This window comes from Colletotrichum scovillei (genome assembly GCF_011075155.1).
Source record: "Colletotrichum scovillei strain TJNH1 chromosome Unknown Contig00002, whole genome shotgun sequence".
Taxonomy (NCBI): domain Eukaryota; kingdom Fungi; phylum Ascomycota; class Sordariomycetes; order Glomerellales; family Glomerellaceae; genus Colletotrichum; species Colletotrichum scovillei.
Window position 1 is genome coordinate 1,480,433 of NW_023336260.1, and position 14,317 is coordinate 1,494,749.

The following is a 14,317-nucleotide window of genomic DNA, read 5'->3' on the forward strand; positions in this document are numbered from 1 at the left end:
CCTTTTCCCCCTTCGTCAATGACCATCTACTTCAGGTATAGCTCCTTCGTTGCACCCTCCATGTAGCATTCTGAGCTGACGACCATCGTCTACTCTCATCTCATCATCTTTCATCTCAACCACCAGCTGAAACTCTTTCCTTCACAATCATGGCTCAATCTTCTTCCGACTCCTCTCAAGCAGAATACTCTCACGAGGCCACTGTGGCTGCCATCGCATCTTACTATGAACTTCTCGCCCGCGTACACCCTGACAGTGTCTCTTCTCTCGAGTACCCTCCCCCCGAAGGATGGCCTCAGATCACGCCCGAGTCCTTCTCCATCTTGGGCAGGAATGATACCGTCATTGAGTTGATGCGGCACATTCCGTATTTCACAAGCGATCGGATAAGCTTCATGAAATCAACTACACCGCGTAACTTCGCAGACGCATCTTTCTGCAGAAGGATCCATGAAGAAAGCCGCGTGTATAATGAGGAAGTGTGGCCTGTCCCTCAGGACAAGATTGGTGCCAATCCTGGCTACTCTCCCGAGGGCGGAGAAGTGCCGATCCCAACCAGCATGTTCACCTTGGCGGTGCTAGCCGAAGAGAAAGAAGAGGGCTATGACATCCTGCTCGATACGGAACACAATATCGTCATTGTGGTCAGAGTTGGAGAGGAATTTCCACACGGGTGGCCACCAGTCCCTCCCGGTGCCAACCATATCAACTGGGGCGAAGACGACAAATGTGAGGTGGAAGGAGAGAAAGAATAGGAGAATAACGGGGAGGATAGTGAAGACAGTGAGGAGGACGTCGACTTATATCTACTCGGTCATGATTGGAGATATTCGCCGACCTATCGCATCGATACATTCTTCAAAATGTGTCAAGAGCAGTGGAGGGTTGTGAACTGGATACCAAAAATGGAATGGGCTGGTCAGATTGAGGAGAGGTACCGGTCCGCAGAAACAAAGCTTGACGAGACATACGGTGATGGTCTCAGGCAGAAGATCATGCGGGAAGCTGGCTGGCCCGGTGCAGGGGAGGAAGTTGGCTTGGGATGGGACAAGGCAAAGGCCGAGAAACAGATGATTGAGCTCATGTAGATTTTCAATGGTGGCAGTTCCTACTCTTTGATCGGTAAGATATCTGTGTGATTCAGCATTATTTCGGCACTGGTTGTATTTGTTCTAGCTACCGTTTGAAACTGGCGGATCGGGACCGCTGACCAGGCTCCGGGCCGGACGTGGCGCGTGCACCCGCGAGACGGAGCGAGCATCCGCAACGGCAGGTGAACACAGCTTCCGTTGCGATGAAAGCATCCATACATCACAGGATTTGGTATTCTGCCCCCGTCAGGTATCTTACCTCATGAATACATTTGCTGCTCTGATATGGTGTGTGAAGCCTCTGGGGACTGAATTTACTGTCGTATTCGCTAAAAGTACTAGCATGAATGCATCGTTGCTGAGTCCACTGCCTTATCGCTGAAGTCCTTAGGTAAGCCCAGATCACTTAAAGTCCAGCGGGGCCATCACGTACATAACGCGCCTCAACCATCAAAAGACGCGTCGCGCCTGGCACTCAAAAGCATCATTCCATCTCCCATACTCAACTTGTCACAGGCAAATAAAGATCTTCCATTCAATCTGATCCCCGTCGGCCCGTACCAGCCTTTTCCGACTCTGATACAAATACAACATCATCAATTCGATCATTCTGCCCCGGTTATCTCACGCAGCACCCAAATTACCCCCCTATATTTCCAAGAATCCTACCTAGATCTCCAGACAAAGATGGCTCTCAAGCGCAAGCGCTCCGAATCCGAACTCGTCACCCTCTTCCCCTCGCCAGCTCGATCCGAATCCAGCATCGAGTCCTTCGAGTCACCAATCTCTCCAAGCCCCATCTATCCTCGCGCGCATGCGACGCCATCGCACCTCTCGAGTCGCACAATGAAGCGCTTCCGCGACAACAGGCCCTCGGAGGAGCAAATCCATCGTAAGTCTGATCCATGGCGTCAATCAAGAAGGACAACATAGCTGACAGCATACCTCAGAACGTACTCTGAACATGCTTTACTCCGCGCAGCAACACAACCAGTACCCGACCGACGCAGACCACGAGACGAATCAGTCCGAACCCACACCCGTTCCTGCCGCCCGCAACACCCAGAAGTCCCTTCACAGCTTCTGGAATATCAAATCAGCCGAGCCCAGGTGCCCCGCCTCGGCCCCGTCTGTGGACCAGAGCGCGCTGTCGCCGATGAGCTGCGACGACTGCGGCGCTGGTCTCGGTGCCTCGGATGGCGCTGCGGACGGGATGGATATCGACGAAGGCTACAGCTACGGCGTTGATCACTCTTGCGGTGCGTGCGGCAGGCACATTTGCTCGCATTGCTCCGTTACAAACCTCGGCGAGCAGCGGCGATGCTTGAGATGTGTTGGAGTTGCAGCTGGGGCAGCACGAAACAGCTCTGGATGGCCATCATCGTCGATGTCTATCTTCTAAGTATCCTAGCCGGGCCGCTTCTGGTCATCATTCTTTTCGGTGGCGCATTGGGTTATACACGTTAACGGCATGCCACGCCATGGCAGTCTGCCGTGTATGGTTATGGGAAAAGGCGTTTCTGGCTTGCTGTGACATGATTCTCTGGTATTGGAGTTGGGGTAATCGTTCAGGAGATACCATAGGATATCGTGCAGTACAATTCAATTTAAATTTGCGCCTTCTCTAAATAATCTGCCCATAATTAGCCGCGCGAGCAACTGGCGAAGCTACGTACTGCGTCTGGGACACCATGCATGTTTGGGACCGCGCCTCTGCAGGGGATACCAAATAGGAGTGGCACTTTGGCAGCGTGATCGAATTCGACCAGCACAAACTTTCTCGGGCATCCAATCATTGTACTATTCAGGTGGAAACGAGGTCGCTCAGTCCAATGATATCGCAGTGGAAGGCCAGAAAACTCGGCCAAGGCGTGCGGCTAGGTGCAGCCGCCTGCAGACGACGTTCAGAACCAACAGACATTGGCACCAGCCTATCGCAACAACTTTTGCCGCAGAGATCCGTTCTTTCCCCTCTTTCCTAGGAATCCCTAGAAAGCGGCCTAAGCTTGCAATGTTTCAACACGAGTGACGGACGTTTGCTACTCAACTTCGTGAAGAAGCCAAGAGACAGAGCCGTACTCTAGCGCCCAAGGCGCCTCCGTCACTCATTTTCAGTTTATACCAACACAAGATGGCCGAAGCAATCGGTCTCGCGACAAGCGTGATCGCCGTCGCCGAAGTCACTGGCAAGGCCATAGGCCTCACTCTCAAAATCAAATCGCTCTGGCGTGAAGTCAAGAACGTCCCAGCCGTTCTTCTCGAAAAGGCCGAAGAGCTCCAGGATCTCGACGACTATCTCAAAGATGCCGAAAGTCAGACTGCGAGCAGTCCTGTGTCCAAGTCGGTCATCGACGATGAGATTATGCAGAAGTCGCTCAGGAGAGCCCGCGCGGCATTGGCAGACATACAGAACACCATCGATGACCTCAGTCTCCAGATGTCTGATCCGCGGAAGCATCGACGCAAATTGACTGCTGCAAAATTTTTCTTACAGAAAGATACAATAGAAGACATGGAACGAAAGCTCGATCGAGCTTTGGAGCTTTTCAAGGTGGCTCAAGGAATCTATTGCACGTAAGTCAAATACTTGAGTACTAAACTCTTCCTAGAGCTTAGCTGATCTGAGATGAGCAGAAAACTAACTATGCTTTCCACGTCCATCATCATGCAACGGCTCCCGAATTGTTTGAGTCCTTCGGAAGTCACGGAGAAATCATCCCAAAGAGTCGAGGTGGCAGAATTCTTTGACCAACACAGACCAGTTGTTGCCAATATAGCTGGCAAGGACAACCTTGATATGTCTCAAGGCACAACCGCGATTGGAAGGTTTCGTCTTGGGTTTGGAGACGACGCCTTCCAGATTTCACTCAGATCACCCAGTTGGCTCGGCAGCAAGGTTTATTACGCCATGTGCCACAAGAGCATACTTGGGTGGCAAATCAATCTTAGAACTTATGTAGTGATCGAGGATTTCTTCAGCTTTGAAGACGCCGTGAAGTCCGATGATCCACAGGCTCTCATGAAACATTTACGATCAAGATCGCTAACACCATTTGTTCAAAACGAGTACGGGGAAAGCTTATTAAACGTACGTGAACCCATCTACCAGCTCGACGAGATAAGAGCAATTGGCACTGATCCGATGTAGGCTTTGCGCCCAAAACCGATGGGTCAACATTGCGAAATGGCTTCTCACCTTTGGGCTGTACGCTGGTTCCTACAGCGGTGACTTCAAGGAGCTCAGGTTCATCATCCTCAAAGTCCATGATTTTATTGGCACTTCAATGCTAATTCATTACAGAAACTCATATTCAAGACATCTCATTTTCAACGCTGCCAATCAATGGTCTCATCCTCCAACTGCCCGCTCAGATTCTCCATCCGACTTGGCTCTCCTTTTCGCCTCTCACGCGCAGAATGGAGACACTGGTATATCAGTTGACTTTATGGCCTTCATAGCAGGCCTTGCAAACTTTGAAAATTTCAGCAGATTGCTTCATTCCAAGACTCCAGTGTCAGATCCAAAATGGTTTTCTTTTGGCGCCAGAGTTTCATTTGCATATTCTGGAATCCTTGGCTCTATCTGGACCTTGGAACAAACATCTTCCGTGCTTCCGGAACTCGGAAGCCTCACTAGAGAGCTCCTAATGTCCTGGCGACTCGGAAGACAAGACCCAGTGGTGATAGCCTTGGCAGCAGTGGGAATCGGGACTTTGTCTGCTCGAGCACCCCGAGGCGATCCCGCCCAGTCGGAATCCGTCACTGAATATGCGCGACTAGCCGACCAAATCATTGCAATGGATCCTGAGAGTCTCATAAAAGCTACCAAAGACAAGAGGAGAAACAGTCCGATGCACATGTTCATGTGGTATATGCTTGCCAACATGCAGCCTTGCTCGGCAGATCAAGCAGACAAAATCATACAATCGGCTTTACTTGTCTGGGTGACGACACTATACCGCAACAAGGTGGATCTTATAGATCATGGCCGTCAGTCGCAAATGACCTATAGCGTGCGAAGGCGTTGTGTGCTTCCTGGATGGACGTTTCGGATGGTTCAGTATCGCACCGAGCCACGTAAGCGTCATCAGAAACGTGAACGATATTATCGGGCTGAATACGTCGGCATCACTTACGGTTCCTTGCCGGAACATTGGAAGATATGGTGGGCGGTTGAATACGAATGTTATGCGGGTGATTTTTGGAGAATGCTCGAGGATTCTGCCATCCAAATTCCAGGTAGCTGGGTGGATGATAGAGTTTTTGACGATGAGGAGTTGTTGCCATCGTGGGTACTCGAAGAAAATCGCCCGTTGATATGGTCTGAATATCGCAAGATCAGGCCACCGGTATAAGAGTATATTCTTCTTAGAAGCGGTCTTTGCCAACCCACCTCTATTTCGTAGGACATTCACTAGAGCTTACATTTCACGACCTCACGACATACAAGAGTTACGTTACCAAAGACACCGACCTTCTCGCAACAGAGTACCAATTCTCTGATCATGCAAGGGAACCAAAGCCACTATGCGTTGTAGACTATGATGTCTACTGATCAGTACTACGTGGATGTGTTAGCAGGGAGCAGATGGAGATACTCTGCTGAGGCGTTAGTTTCGCCTCAAGACTGTCTCTTGAGAACCCAGATGCAGTGCTTAGCACGACACTGGGGGCGAGAGATCCGAGCTCCTACACATTTCAAGCATGGACCACTCTTAAAACCAATAGTCTCTTCTTTCTTGATAGCTCTCATCATAGCCCCTTCTATCTTCTTATGCGCTCTATGAGTTGGAGTATAAGCATAAAGTCAAACGTGTCAAAGACAAAATCGACGCCAATTAGAGGCAGATTTGTAAAGAAGGGGAAATAGACTACAGTTAGCTTATCACAAATATCCTTATGAAAAGTCGTGAGGCTCAGCCACGGTAATGAGTTGCCTTGTGTCTACCCGTGCAAACGCCAGTCAGCTCCAGACAGGATGAGAGGGTGTTGAGGGCGAAGCGATCGAATCAAATGATGGAAAATCCAGACGCAACCACATGCATGGCGCACTATGCTGGACCAATGAGCCCAGCACCGCCTCATGACACTGAGGTTCATAAGGCTACGGACTCCGCCCTCCATCTCTCGTCTGACCTTACTCCTCTTTTCTCTTGAAATCTTACTGATCTTGGCAAAGACCCAAAGCAGTCATCTTCTTCTCTGTCCCTTGTCACCTGCGGTTTACCCTCTCGGCGCCCAACTCCTCGGTAACCTCTGGTTCTTGATCAGTAAAAGCGGAAATCAACACTTGACCAAATCGGCCCTTTTCTACCTTTTCAGGATGGCGGAAGCTCTAGGCTTGGCCGCCAGCGTCATTGCCGTGGTCGACGTAACCGCCAAAGTCGGGAGCGCCACGTTCAAGCTCATGAAACTGTGGAACGAGGTAAAGGAAGTGCCAACGATGCTCTTGCAGAAAGCAGAACGCATCAGAGACCTGGAAGACTTCTTGCTCGACGCCGAAGACCACATCCAAAATAGCCCGCTGCCGCAAGCCTTCTGGAAAACGAATCACCGCTTGCAGCAACACATCGAAAAGGTCCGCCGCGCACTTGATGAGGTTCAACAAGTGGTAGACGATCTACAAGCCAAGTCGACTGCCCGAAAAGACGGCTTCAGAAGCAAGCTGTTGTCAACCAGGGTAGTGTTCCGAAAAGATGAATTGAGGGCCTTGGACAGGAAGCTTGACACGGCTCTCAGTCTTTTTTCCATCGCACAGATGCAGTGGATTATGTGAGTTACTGCCTTACATACTTCTCTTTTAGGTTCGGCTTTGTAACTAGATATATTCTAGGGCGATGTCGGCATTTAGAACCTCAATGACCATCGAAGAGCGGTCTGTAAGACCAGCTGCTTCGAACGCGCCGACAGTAGAAAAGAAGACAAAGAGAGTGCTGGCATCAAACACGCCCGCTCTCTTCTACATCTCTACCCCGGCTTCGTTCTTGCCTACCTTTCGATTTGGGTTCGGAGACAACGACAACTTCCAACTTTCTATTCAGGCACCAAGCTGGCTCACTGGGTCTGTGTACTCATTCATGGCCCAGAAAAGCTATCAGGGCTGGCAACTCAACCTGAGAGCTTACGAAGTAGTAGGCCACTTCAGTGAAGAATTACTTGACTGCATCGGCAATGACGACTCCTCGGGAACTCTCCAAGTACTTTCCAAATACAACATGACTCCCTTCGTAAAAGATAAATTTGGAAAAAGCCTGCTACATGTGAGAAAGTTCGCTCTCGCAATGTTTTGAGATTATGTTACTGATAAGGCTGAGTCAACCGCAGATTGCAGTCGTAAATAAATCTCTGGGAGTAGTCAAAGCTTTTTTGGAAAGAGGACTTGCATGTTTCGTGCGAGACCCGTGGGATAATTCGTTTTACAATAGGTGATAGTTTCGTTTCTCCAGCTGTGAAACAGAGAAGACCTTGTTAACGTTTTTGACAATGTATAGTTGTCCCTTCTTGCTTCACGAGCTTACTTGGCTGAACCAGCCATCTCGACATCATGACTTAGAACCTACTCTGCTGAACTTGTTTCTAGATAACTTCTTTGACGATTACCTCGACGATCCGGAACAAGTTTCGATTCTCCTTGCATACGGCATCAGCTTATCTTCCCTTCAATTGCTTTTGAGACGTAATAACCTCATCAGCACTTCGTTTTCCTTTCTCACACGGCTGTCTCACTTCAGACTAGTTGCAGCCAACTGCATCTGGGAGGCGTGGGAAGTTTGTATCATACTTCCGGAAGCGCGATACCTCCACGTACACCCCGGACCGCTTGCATACTCCAGAAACATCGAGGGATCCGCCCTTTTCCATTCATTCGCCATAGGGATGGCTGGCAACTTTTCAAGAAAGACCCACCACCCAGTCCTTGACCAGTGGGCCATATCAAGACAGTGGTGGAACAGATTACTCCATGACTGTATTAGACTGGATCGTCCAAGTCTACATCACATCGATAGCACTTTGGGTTGGTCAGGATATAAGTCCAGGAGGAGCTCACCCTTGCTTGCAATCATCGGATCATTAATCGATTCAGACCGCTCGAATCTAAGGAAAGCGGAACAAGTTAGCAAATCACTGGTAGCAACACTTTCCGAGTGGGTTGCGATACTCTCCTCCAGCGATGTGGTCCTTCTGGATTACGGACGTCAGGAAGGGTATATGTACAAGCAAGGCCTAACGGCTGTGTTTCAACGATGGGCTCCTTGGGATTGGGAAAGTACTGGCACAACTCGATTCTCTCTCATAGGTATCACCTACGGTTCCTATCCGAAACACTGGATGCTTTGGTGGACATATGAGTACGAAGACTACGCAGGAGAGTTCTGGAACATGATCCAAGACAAGGCAAGCAGAGTGCCTGGTGCTTGGGTGGAGGATTCATGGGACCCAGACGACTACGAAGTTGAGGAGTTGATTAGGCGGGAAGAATGGGAAAACGAGCAGCCCACTCCGTTGATCTGGTCCGAGTATCGCAGAGTTCGGCCGCCAGCCTGAGTTGGTACCCGAATCAATGATAAGGTTGTCAGACACGCAGCTGGCCCCTTCTGCAGTCATCACTGTTCATGTAACTTTGAGGTTTCCCTTACAATGCGTTTTACCCATCATGATCCGGCCATCACGAAAGTCTCTCCAATTGCAGCGATGGGATCCAGTGCGCAAGCCAAGAGGTGGTGTACCTATGTTAGGTAGAAAATAAAGGGTCTCAGCGAGTGACCGTCGATTGAATCTCGCCCCGATACATGCATCACAAAGCTTGGACGCTAAGATCGGAGTGCTATGTTTGGAAAAACCGCGCGCGGTATGCAATTAGAAGGAAGATTTCTTTATCGAGAGCCCCTAAATCCCAAGCTTCCGAACGAGTTGAGGACAGTGTTTCTCAATTTGTTGACCAGGACCAGGTTGAGCTCTGTTGACTTTCCATTGCAGCTGTGATTGTTGCTTTTCCAGCCATTTCCAGATTTTCCCGAATCATTTCTGCGTCGAACCAGTCTAGTAAGGCCAAATTTGGAGACAATTTAGCGTCACGTGCAGCTTGTCGGCCTGACGATCGCACCTTCCTTGTTTAGTACCTCACCTCAGGTACCTTCCCTGAGCTAAGCTCACTGCCAAATCTTGGAATCGACTTTCTCGCTTCTCACATTGTCTCATAGAACAAACTCACAACACCATCCGCTCGCTCACGTCTCTTCCCTCCTTTCTCGATACCCACCGAACTGTACCGGCCATCCGTCATCCAATTCCGCTCATTTTTTTTCCTCTTTGCCCCTGGATTGAACTTGCAGATCCAGGCCACCAGACTCCTCTACCTCAGCTTCTCTCTATCCCTCTGACGGAATACATTCACAATGCTCGGCTGGTGAGCTTTGCCAACAAATTTCTTAATATCTCAAGAATTGCATCGCTAAACACTTCATCTCTAGGTATCAGGCAAGACTCGCGGCTCGTCCGCTGCTCACGCAGAGCATCACCACCGCCATCCTCTTCGCGACCGGTGACATCACCGCCCAGCAGCTCGTCGATAAGCGCGGCCTCGAGAAGCACGAATGGGCCCGCACAGGCCGCATGGCCCTCTACGGCGGTGGTAAGCTCCACCTCACCTCACCTGCACTCAGAGAACTCACACGCAACGACGCCTTCATGGCCGACCTGAGCTCTGACCGATGAGTTCAATCTCACTAACCAAATGCTTCTAGTCATCTTCGGCCCAGTCGCCACAACCTGGTTCAAGTTCCTGCAGAACAACATTGTCCTCAAGAACAAGAATGCCGAGATGCTCGCTCGCGTCGCCGTCGACCAGGGTGTTTTCGCCCCCGTCATGATCAGCGTCTTCCTCTCCTCCATGGCTACGCTTGAGGGTGGCTCGATCAAGGAAAAGCTCGACAAGAACTACAAGACGGCGCTCACGTCCAACTACATGCTCTGGCCGTTCGTCCAGGTGGTGAACTTCAAGTTCGTGCCGCTTCACCACCGCGTGCTCTTTGTCAACGTCATCAGCATCGGCTGGAACTCGTACCTCAGTTTCTTGAACAGCCAATAGATGGCTATTGGGGACTGGGTAGTAAGATGAGCTTGAGGTGATTACCGCCAATCGAGGGAAGCCGTCTCAAGGATGACTCGGGGGAACGAGGACTCGCTGTGATTCCAGCGTCGTTTAGCGATTTACGGCTTCAGATTTTGAGCATTAGAAGCAGGATAGACGTGATTGAAGTGAGCAAAAGATGGTCATGGGCATGGCCGGTGGGAATATACTACACCATTCTCCTTATTGTATCTGTGCCTAAAGAGTTGCTTCAAAGCAATGTGATGATAAGCCTGCCGGCCATTGAGGAATCTGAAGCATTTACCAGTTCAGGCTCATCAAAGTACTGCGCGTCCTAGCATGAGGAGAATACAAAGTCATATCAGTCTTACAGATACATGGAAAGCCAAAAGGAAGTCACAGTGGTTCAAAGGAGGCCCAGGATCACCAGGCTAGAACCCGCCAATGAGCGAAAGATGTGGGGAAGGTGAGAAGCCTCAAGTCTCCTACGCCGTACTTTATACTCTTTCATCCTTTTAAGTACTCATGTACACCGGCAATCAGATTTTTGACTGGATCTCTTTGCATGGCAACCAAGTGGAAACATTTAGCTCATAGTTCCGCGGTTGCTATCTCTCATGGCACCACTCGCAGCAATAGATAACTGAGCTACTGCCGTCCCCTCATTCTCCCCACCCTCAACCGGGATCCTTCGGCGACGGAGTCGGCCGCTGCAACGTTGCAAGTCGACCTGGTGCCGAACGGCTGAAAAGCACCTGAAAGGATTGCTAGGAAGCAACAAAACTGATCAACATCTTCTTGAGCCACGGGATTCGAGACAATTTCACCAGCTCGAAAAGACTCGCTCAGAGACACTCACGCAAAGATGACCGCCTCCAGCCTGCTCGATCGCCTCAACCGAGACGGCTTCGTCGTGATCCCGTCCATCCTCACCGAAGACCAACTCAAAGACCTCCGGAGCGCGACTCGAAACGCCACAGAGCTCGCCCGCGCCGGAAAATGGCCGAACGTGCGGACGCTGCCCAAGCAGTTCCCGCCGTGGCCGGTCGCCACCCCGGAAGCGCCCCCGGACGGCATCTGGGGCGTCCAGGGGATGATGCACCCCGACATGCCCAATAACGCCGCCTTCATCAAAACGTACTTTTCGGATGCTGTGATTGAGCCGACGAAACAGCTGCTGCAGTGCAGCGACGACGATCTGGTCATGGAGCTTTTCAATTTGCTCATACGGCCTGATGAGGACTTTGAACTACGCTGGCACAGAGATGATATTCCTGCGACTGCTACCGCGGAGGAGGAGCTCGATCGGCTCAATAAGCCGGCCTATTCGGCGCAGTGGAACCTGGCTCTCTACGATGATAACAGTCTCATCGTCGTCCCAGGCTCGCATACCAGAGCCAGGACAGACATTGAGCGCAACGCTGATCCTTATGAGAAGGAGATCCCTGAGCAACTATACGTGGAACTCAAGGCAGGCGATATTGTCTTTTACAACAACAATATCCTGCACCGCGGGGCATACGTCGCGAATAAGGAACGCATGACACTGCATGGGAGTGCGGGACATGTCAACGGGAGCACACTCCGAGCCCGCAATGTATTGCAACACGGGCTCAAGGGCTGGGTGGATAAGGTCGATCTGGGCGTGTTGGATGAGAAGGAGAGGGCGAGGGCTGAGAACATGCGGAGAATGCTGGTTAAGCTGGGCCAGGAAGCGGGGGAAGTGGGATATTCTCTCGAGGGGTAGTGAGATAAGGCCGTTATGGATCTTCTTACCAAAGATAATTAAATGCATGCGCGAGTTTACTTCCAAGGACAAGAAGTCTTGGGTGATTTTGTTCTGGACCAGTCGAGCGGTGTGTAACACCTGGGCGGTGAATTGGGTGAGCCTGCCCGGACTCTGCCCGGGTCATGTGTGGTGGGCGCTTAGCTGTGTGTACCCGTGACGGGGCGGAGTAAATCAAACAGGAATTCCATCTCGATGGTAATTAAAAGGCGCTACCGGCGTTATATCGCGCTGAGGCACTGATCAACGTCATTTCTCAAAAAGAATAACAATAAGCCAACTGACACTTCCTGTACTGAAAGGTTGTTTCATCTCAAGTTTCCGTCTTCCATCTCGAATCGAAAGGTCTGGGGAAGGAGTGCCAGTGGTCTGTGCACAATCGGATGCCTAAGTAACAAGGTGTCTGTGGAACCCGTGAGCTTTTCCCGTCCTGCGGCCAAATCCGGGTTTGCCAACCATCAACCGACTCTGTCGGCAACATCTGCGTCAGCCTCAACCACCTCCAAAACCACCCCTCCTCCTCCTCGAACCCGTCCAGATCAAAAACCCCTAAAGGTCTGCACCCGGCGACAATGTTGCCCTCATCGGTGCGGCGCGTGGTCGCTTCGGCGCCGCAGTCCCCCCTCGTCGCCTCCCTCACCACCTCCGCTCCGAGAGCGGCTACGGCCACCATCACCCTTCAGCAGAGACCCGTCGGTGGCCACCAGAGACGATGGTCCTCCTCGAGCCCCTCGAACCCGAATAACAACGGATCCAAGGACATTCCTGCCCAGGGCCAGTCCGTCCATGCCTCGACATCATCGAGCTCCAGCAGCAGCGGCAAGGCCAACGGCGAGAAGCGGAAACGAAAGAGCAAGGACAGCGCCGATAGGGAGGCTGCGCAGAAGCTGCCCAGCGTGCCCAGCACACAACATCTTTCCCAAGAAGGTGTGTAGCTATGAGAAGTCTGGACGATGTGGAAGAAGTGCTAACAAACTCATGCGCAGCTCTCGGCTTATCAACCTTTTTCTCGCTGCACCGGCCGATATCTGTGACCCACAGCATGCCCAAGTCCGTGACGGAAGAAGCCTTCGCCGCCATCTTCAAGCCCCGGAGCAGGGCGAACAAGGTCACCGATGTCATCTCAACACTATCGCGGACGACCGACGACCTCGAGGGCGCCATGGCCAAGATGACCATCGGCCACCAGGAGACGGATGCGTCAGGCGAGCCCGTCCAAAAGATCGACTTCAAGAACCCCGACGGCACCGAGTCGAGCGTCTACGTCCAGCTCAACAGCATGGCCGGCCAGTTCGTCCCCTTCCGCCCTCCCCCGGCCCCCGAGGCCATGGGCGAGACCGCCGCCGACGCCGCGACGTCCCACGCCGCCACCGCCGCCGAGTCCGCCGTCGAGGACCTCCTCGACGAGACCCCCCACCACCGCGTCTACAAGGCCATGTTCACCATCGAGGAGACGACCGACGCCGACGGCCAGGTCCAGGTCCTCGCCCACAGCCCCAAGATCATGCAGGACGGCGGCGACGCGCCCCGCTCGTTCCTCGAGCGCATGGCCCTGCGCCAGATGAAGTTTGACGAGGCGCAAGGCCACGATACCATGCACGCCCTCAGCGTCAAGCGCCAACGCAAGCTCAAGATGAAGAAGAAGAAGTACAAGAAGCTGATGAAGCGCACGCGCAACCTGCGCCGCAAGCTGGACAGAATCTAAGCTCGGATTTGGGGGGGTTCGGTTGTTTGGTTTTTGTATATAAAACAAGCAAAGCCCCGTCGGTCTCTTATTTTCTCACATCCTTGTGTTTTTCTCTCCTTTGGACTCGGCTTCCTCCCACTCGAGCATATCTGGGAAAGACGCGGGTGTTTTTTTTCTCCTCATAATTGGTGTTCTCGGCCGGGGCATTCATCGCTGATGGTATTTCATCTCCTTTTCGCGACTGTGCACACATTTCTCGGGCTTCATATAGAGAAGAGAGGGGACAGCTTTGCATCAGATAGCAATCATCCAACTGTTTGCGTCCAGAGCCATCACTCATGACCGTGCCGCAATACTGAGAGCGAGAGAGACGTAAGAACCAGGGACGCTAGAAATAGGAAGATGGAAAAAACGGAGACGGAGAGATATCATGTACAACAAAAAAGTGTATTACTAGTTCCATCAAACGGAAATATCTCAAGGCCTTGAGACTTCCCTTGAAAAATCGTCTTACCATACCTATTCTACAGTATTCGTACACCAACTCAATTCCTCTAAGTACCTTTTTATCGAAGAAAGTTAATTCTTTCTGAGTCACAAGTACAAGAATACAGTTTTAATAAAACAGTATAGTGCCCACCCAGCACTTGAATCGAGATGCT

At 51.4% G+C, this 14,317-nt stretch overlaps 6 protein-coding genes across 6 annotated transcripts; all 6 read left to right on the plus strand.

Moving 5' to 3' along the window:
• Positions 1-149: 149 nt before the first annotated feature.
• On the plus strand, positions 150-1,088 carry HER10_EVM0004723 (uncharacterized protein; the record flags this gene model as incomplete). Its single annotated transcript, XM_035474357.1, has 2 exons — positions 150-683; positions 759-1,088. 2 exons carry the CDS (start codon positions 150-152, stop codon positions 1,086-1,088), a joined length of 864 nt encoding a protein of 287 aa, XP_035337147.1.
• Positions 1,089-1,559: 471 nt separating this feature from the next.
• HER10_EVM0013395 (uncharacterized protein) lies at positions 1,560-2,644 on the plus strand. Its single transcript, XM_035482756.1, has 2 exons — positions 1,560-1,983; positions 2,042-2,644. The coding sequence occupies exons 1-2, from the start codon at positions 1,779-1,781 to the stop codon at positions 2,491-2,493; spliced, it is 657 nt and encodes a 218-aa protein (XP_035337868.1). The 5' UTR covers positions 1,560-1,778; the 3' UTR covers positions 2,494-2,644.
• A 578-nt stretch (positions 2,645-3,222) lies between these two features.
• On the plus strand, positions 3,223-4,836 carry HER10_EVM0008007 (uncharacterized protein; the record flags this gene model as incomplete). Its single annotated transcript, XM_035477544.1, has 3 exons — positions 3,223-3,665; positions 3,726-4,179; positions 4,240-4,836. 3 exons carry the CDS (start codon positions 3,223-3,225, stop codon positions 4,318-4,320), a joined length of 978 nt encoding a protein of 325 aa, XP_035337409.1. The 3' UTR covers positions 4,321-4,836.
• A 4,214-nt stretch (positions 4,837-9,050) lies between these two features.
• On the plus strand, positions 9,051-10,497 carry HER10_EVM0013153 (sym-1). The gene is made up of 3 exons (XM_035482518.1): positions 9,051-9,498; positions 9,563-9,723; positions 9,836-10,497. The coding sequence occupies exons 1-3, from the start codon at positions 9,488-9,490 to the stop codon at positions 10,177-10,179; spliced, it is 516 nt and encodes a 171-aa protein (XP_035337844.1). The 5' UTR covers positions 9,051-9,487; the 3' UTR covers positions 10,180-10,497.
• Positions 10,498-10,727: 230 nt separating this feature from the next.
• HER10_EVM0006745 (phytanoyl-CoA dioxygenase) lies at positions 10,728-11,929 on the plus strand (the record flags this gene model as incomplete). Its single annotated transcript, XM_035476322.1, has 1 exon — positions 10,728-11,929. Exon 1 carries the CDS (start codon positions 11,048-11,050, stop codon positions 11,927-11,929), a length of 882 nt encoding a protein of 293 aa, XP_035337305.1. The 5' UTR covers positions 10,728-11,047.
• A 297-nt stretch (positions 11,930-12,226) lies between these two features.
• On the plus strand, positions 12,227-14,095 carry HER10_EVM0004539 (phytanoyl-CoA dioxygenase). The gene is made up of 2 exons (XM_035474181.1): positions 12,227-12,895; positions 12,955-14,095. Exons 1-2 carry the CDS (start codon positions 12,541-12,543, stop codon positions 13,671-13,673), a joined length of 1,074 nt encoding a protein of 357 aa, XP_035337134.1. The 5' UTR covers positions 12,227-12,540; the 3' UTR covers positions 13,674-14,095.
• The last annotated feature ends 222 nt before the right edge of the window (positions 14,096-14,317 follow it).

Coding starts and splice junctions, on each gene's coding strand:
- HER10_EVM0013395 (XM_035482756.1), top strand. CDS start 1,779: ATGGCTCTCAAGCGCAAGCGCTCCGAATCCGAACTCGTCACCCTCTTC. Junction 1,984..2,041: donor CTCGGAGGAGCAAATCCATC/GTAAGTCTGATC, acceptor AGCATACCTCAG/AACGTACTCTGAACATGCTT.
- HER10_EVM0013153 (XM_035482518.1), top strand. Junction 9,724..9,835: donor CATGGCCCTCTACGGCGGTG/GTAAGCTCCACC, acceptor AAATGCTTCTAG/TCATCTTCGGCCCAGTCGCC.
- HER10_EVM0004539 (XM_035474181.1), top strand. CDS start 12,541: ATGTTGCCCTCATCGGTGCGGCGCGTGGTCGCTTCGGCGCCGCAGTCC. Junction 12,896..12,954: donor ACAACATCTTTCCCAAGAAG/GTGTGTAGCTAT, acceptor ACTCATGCGCAG/CTCTCGGCTTATCAACCTTT.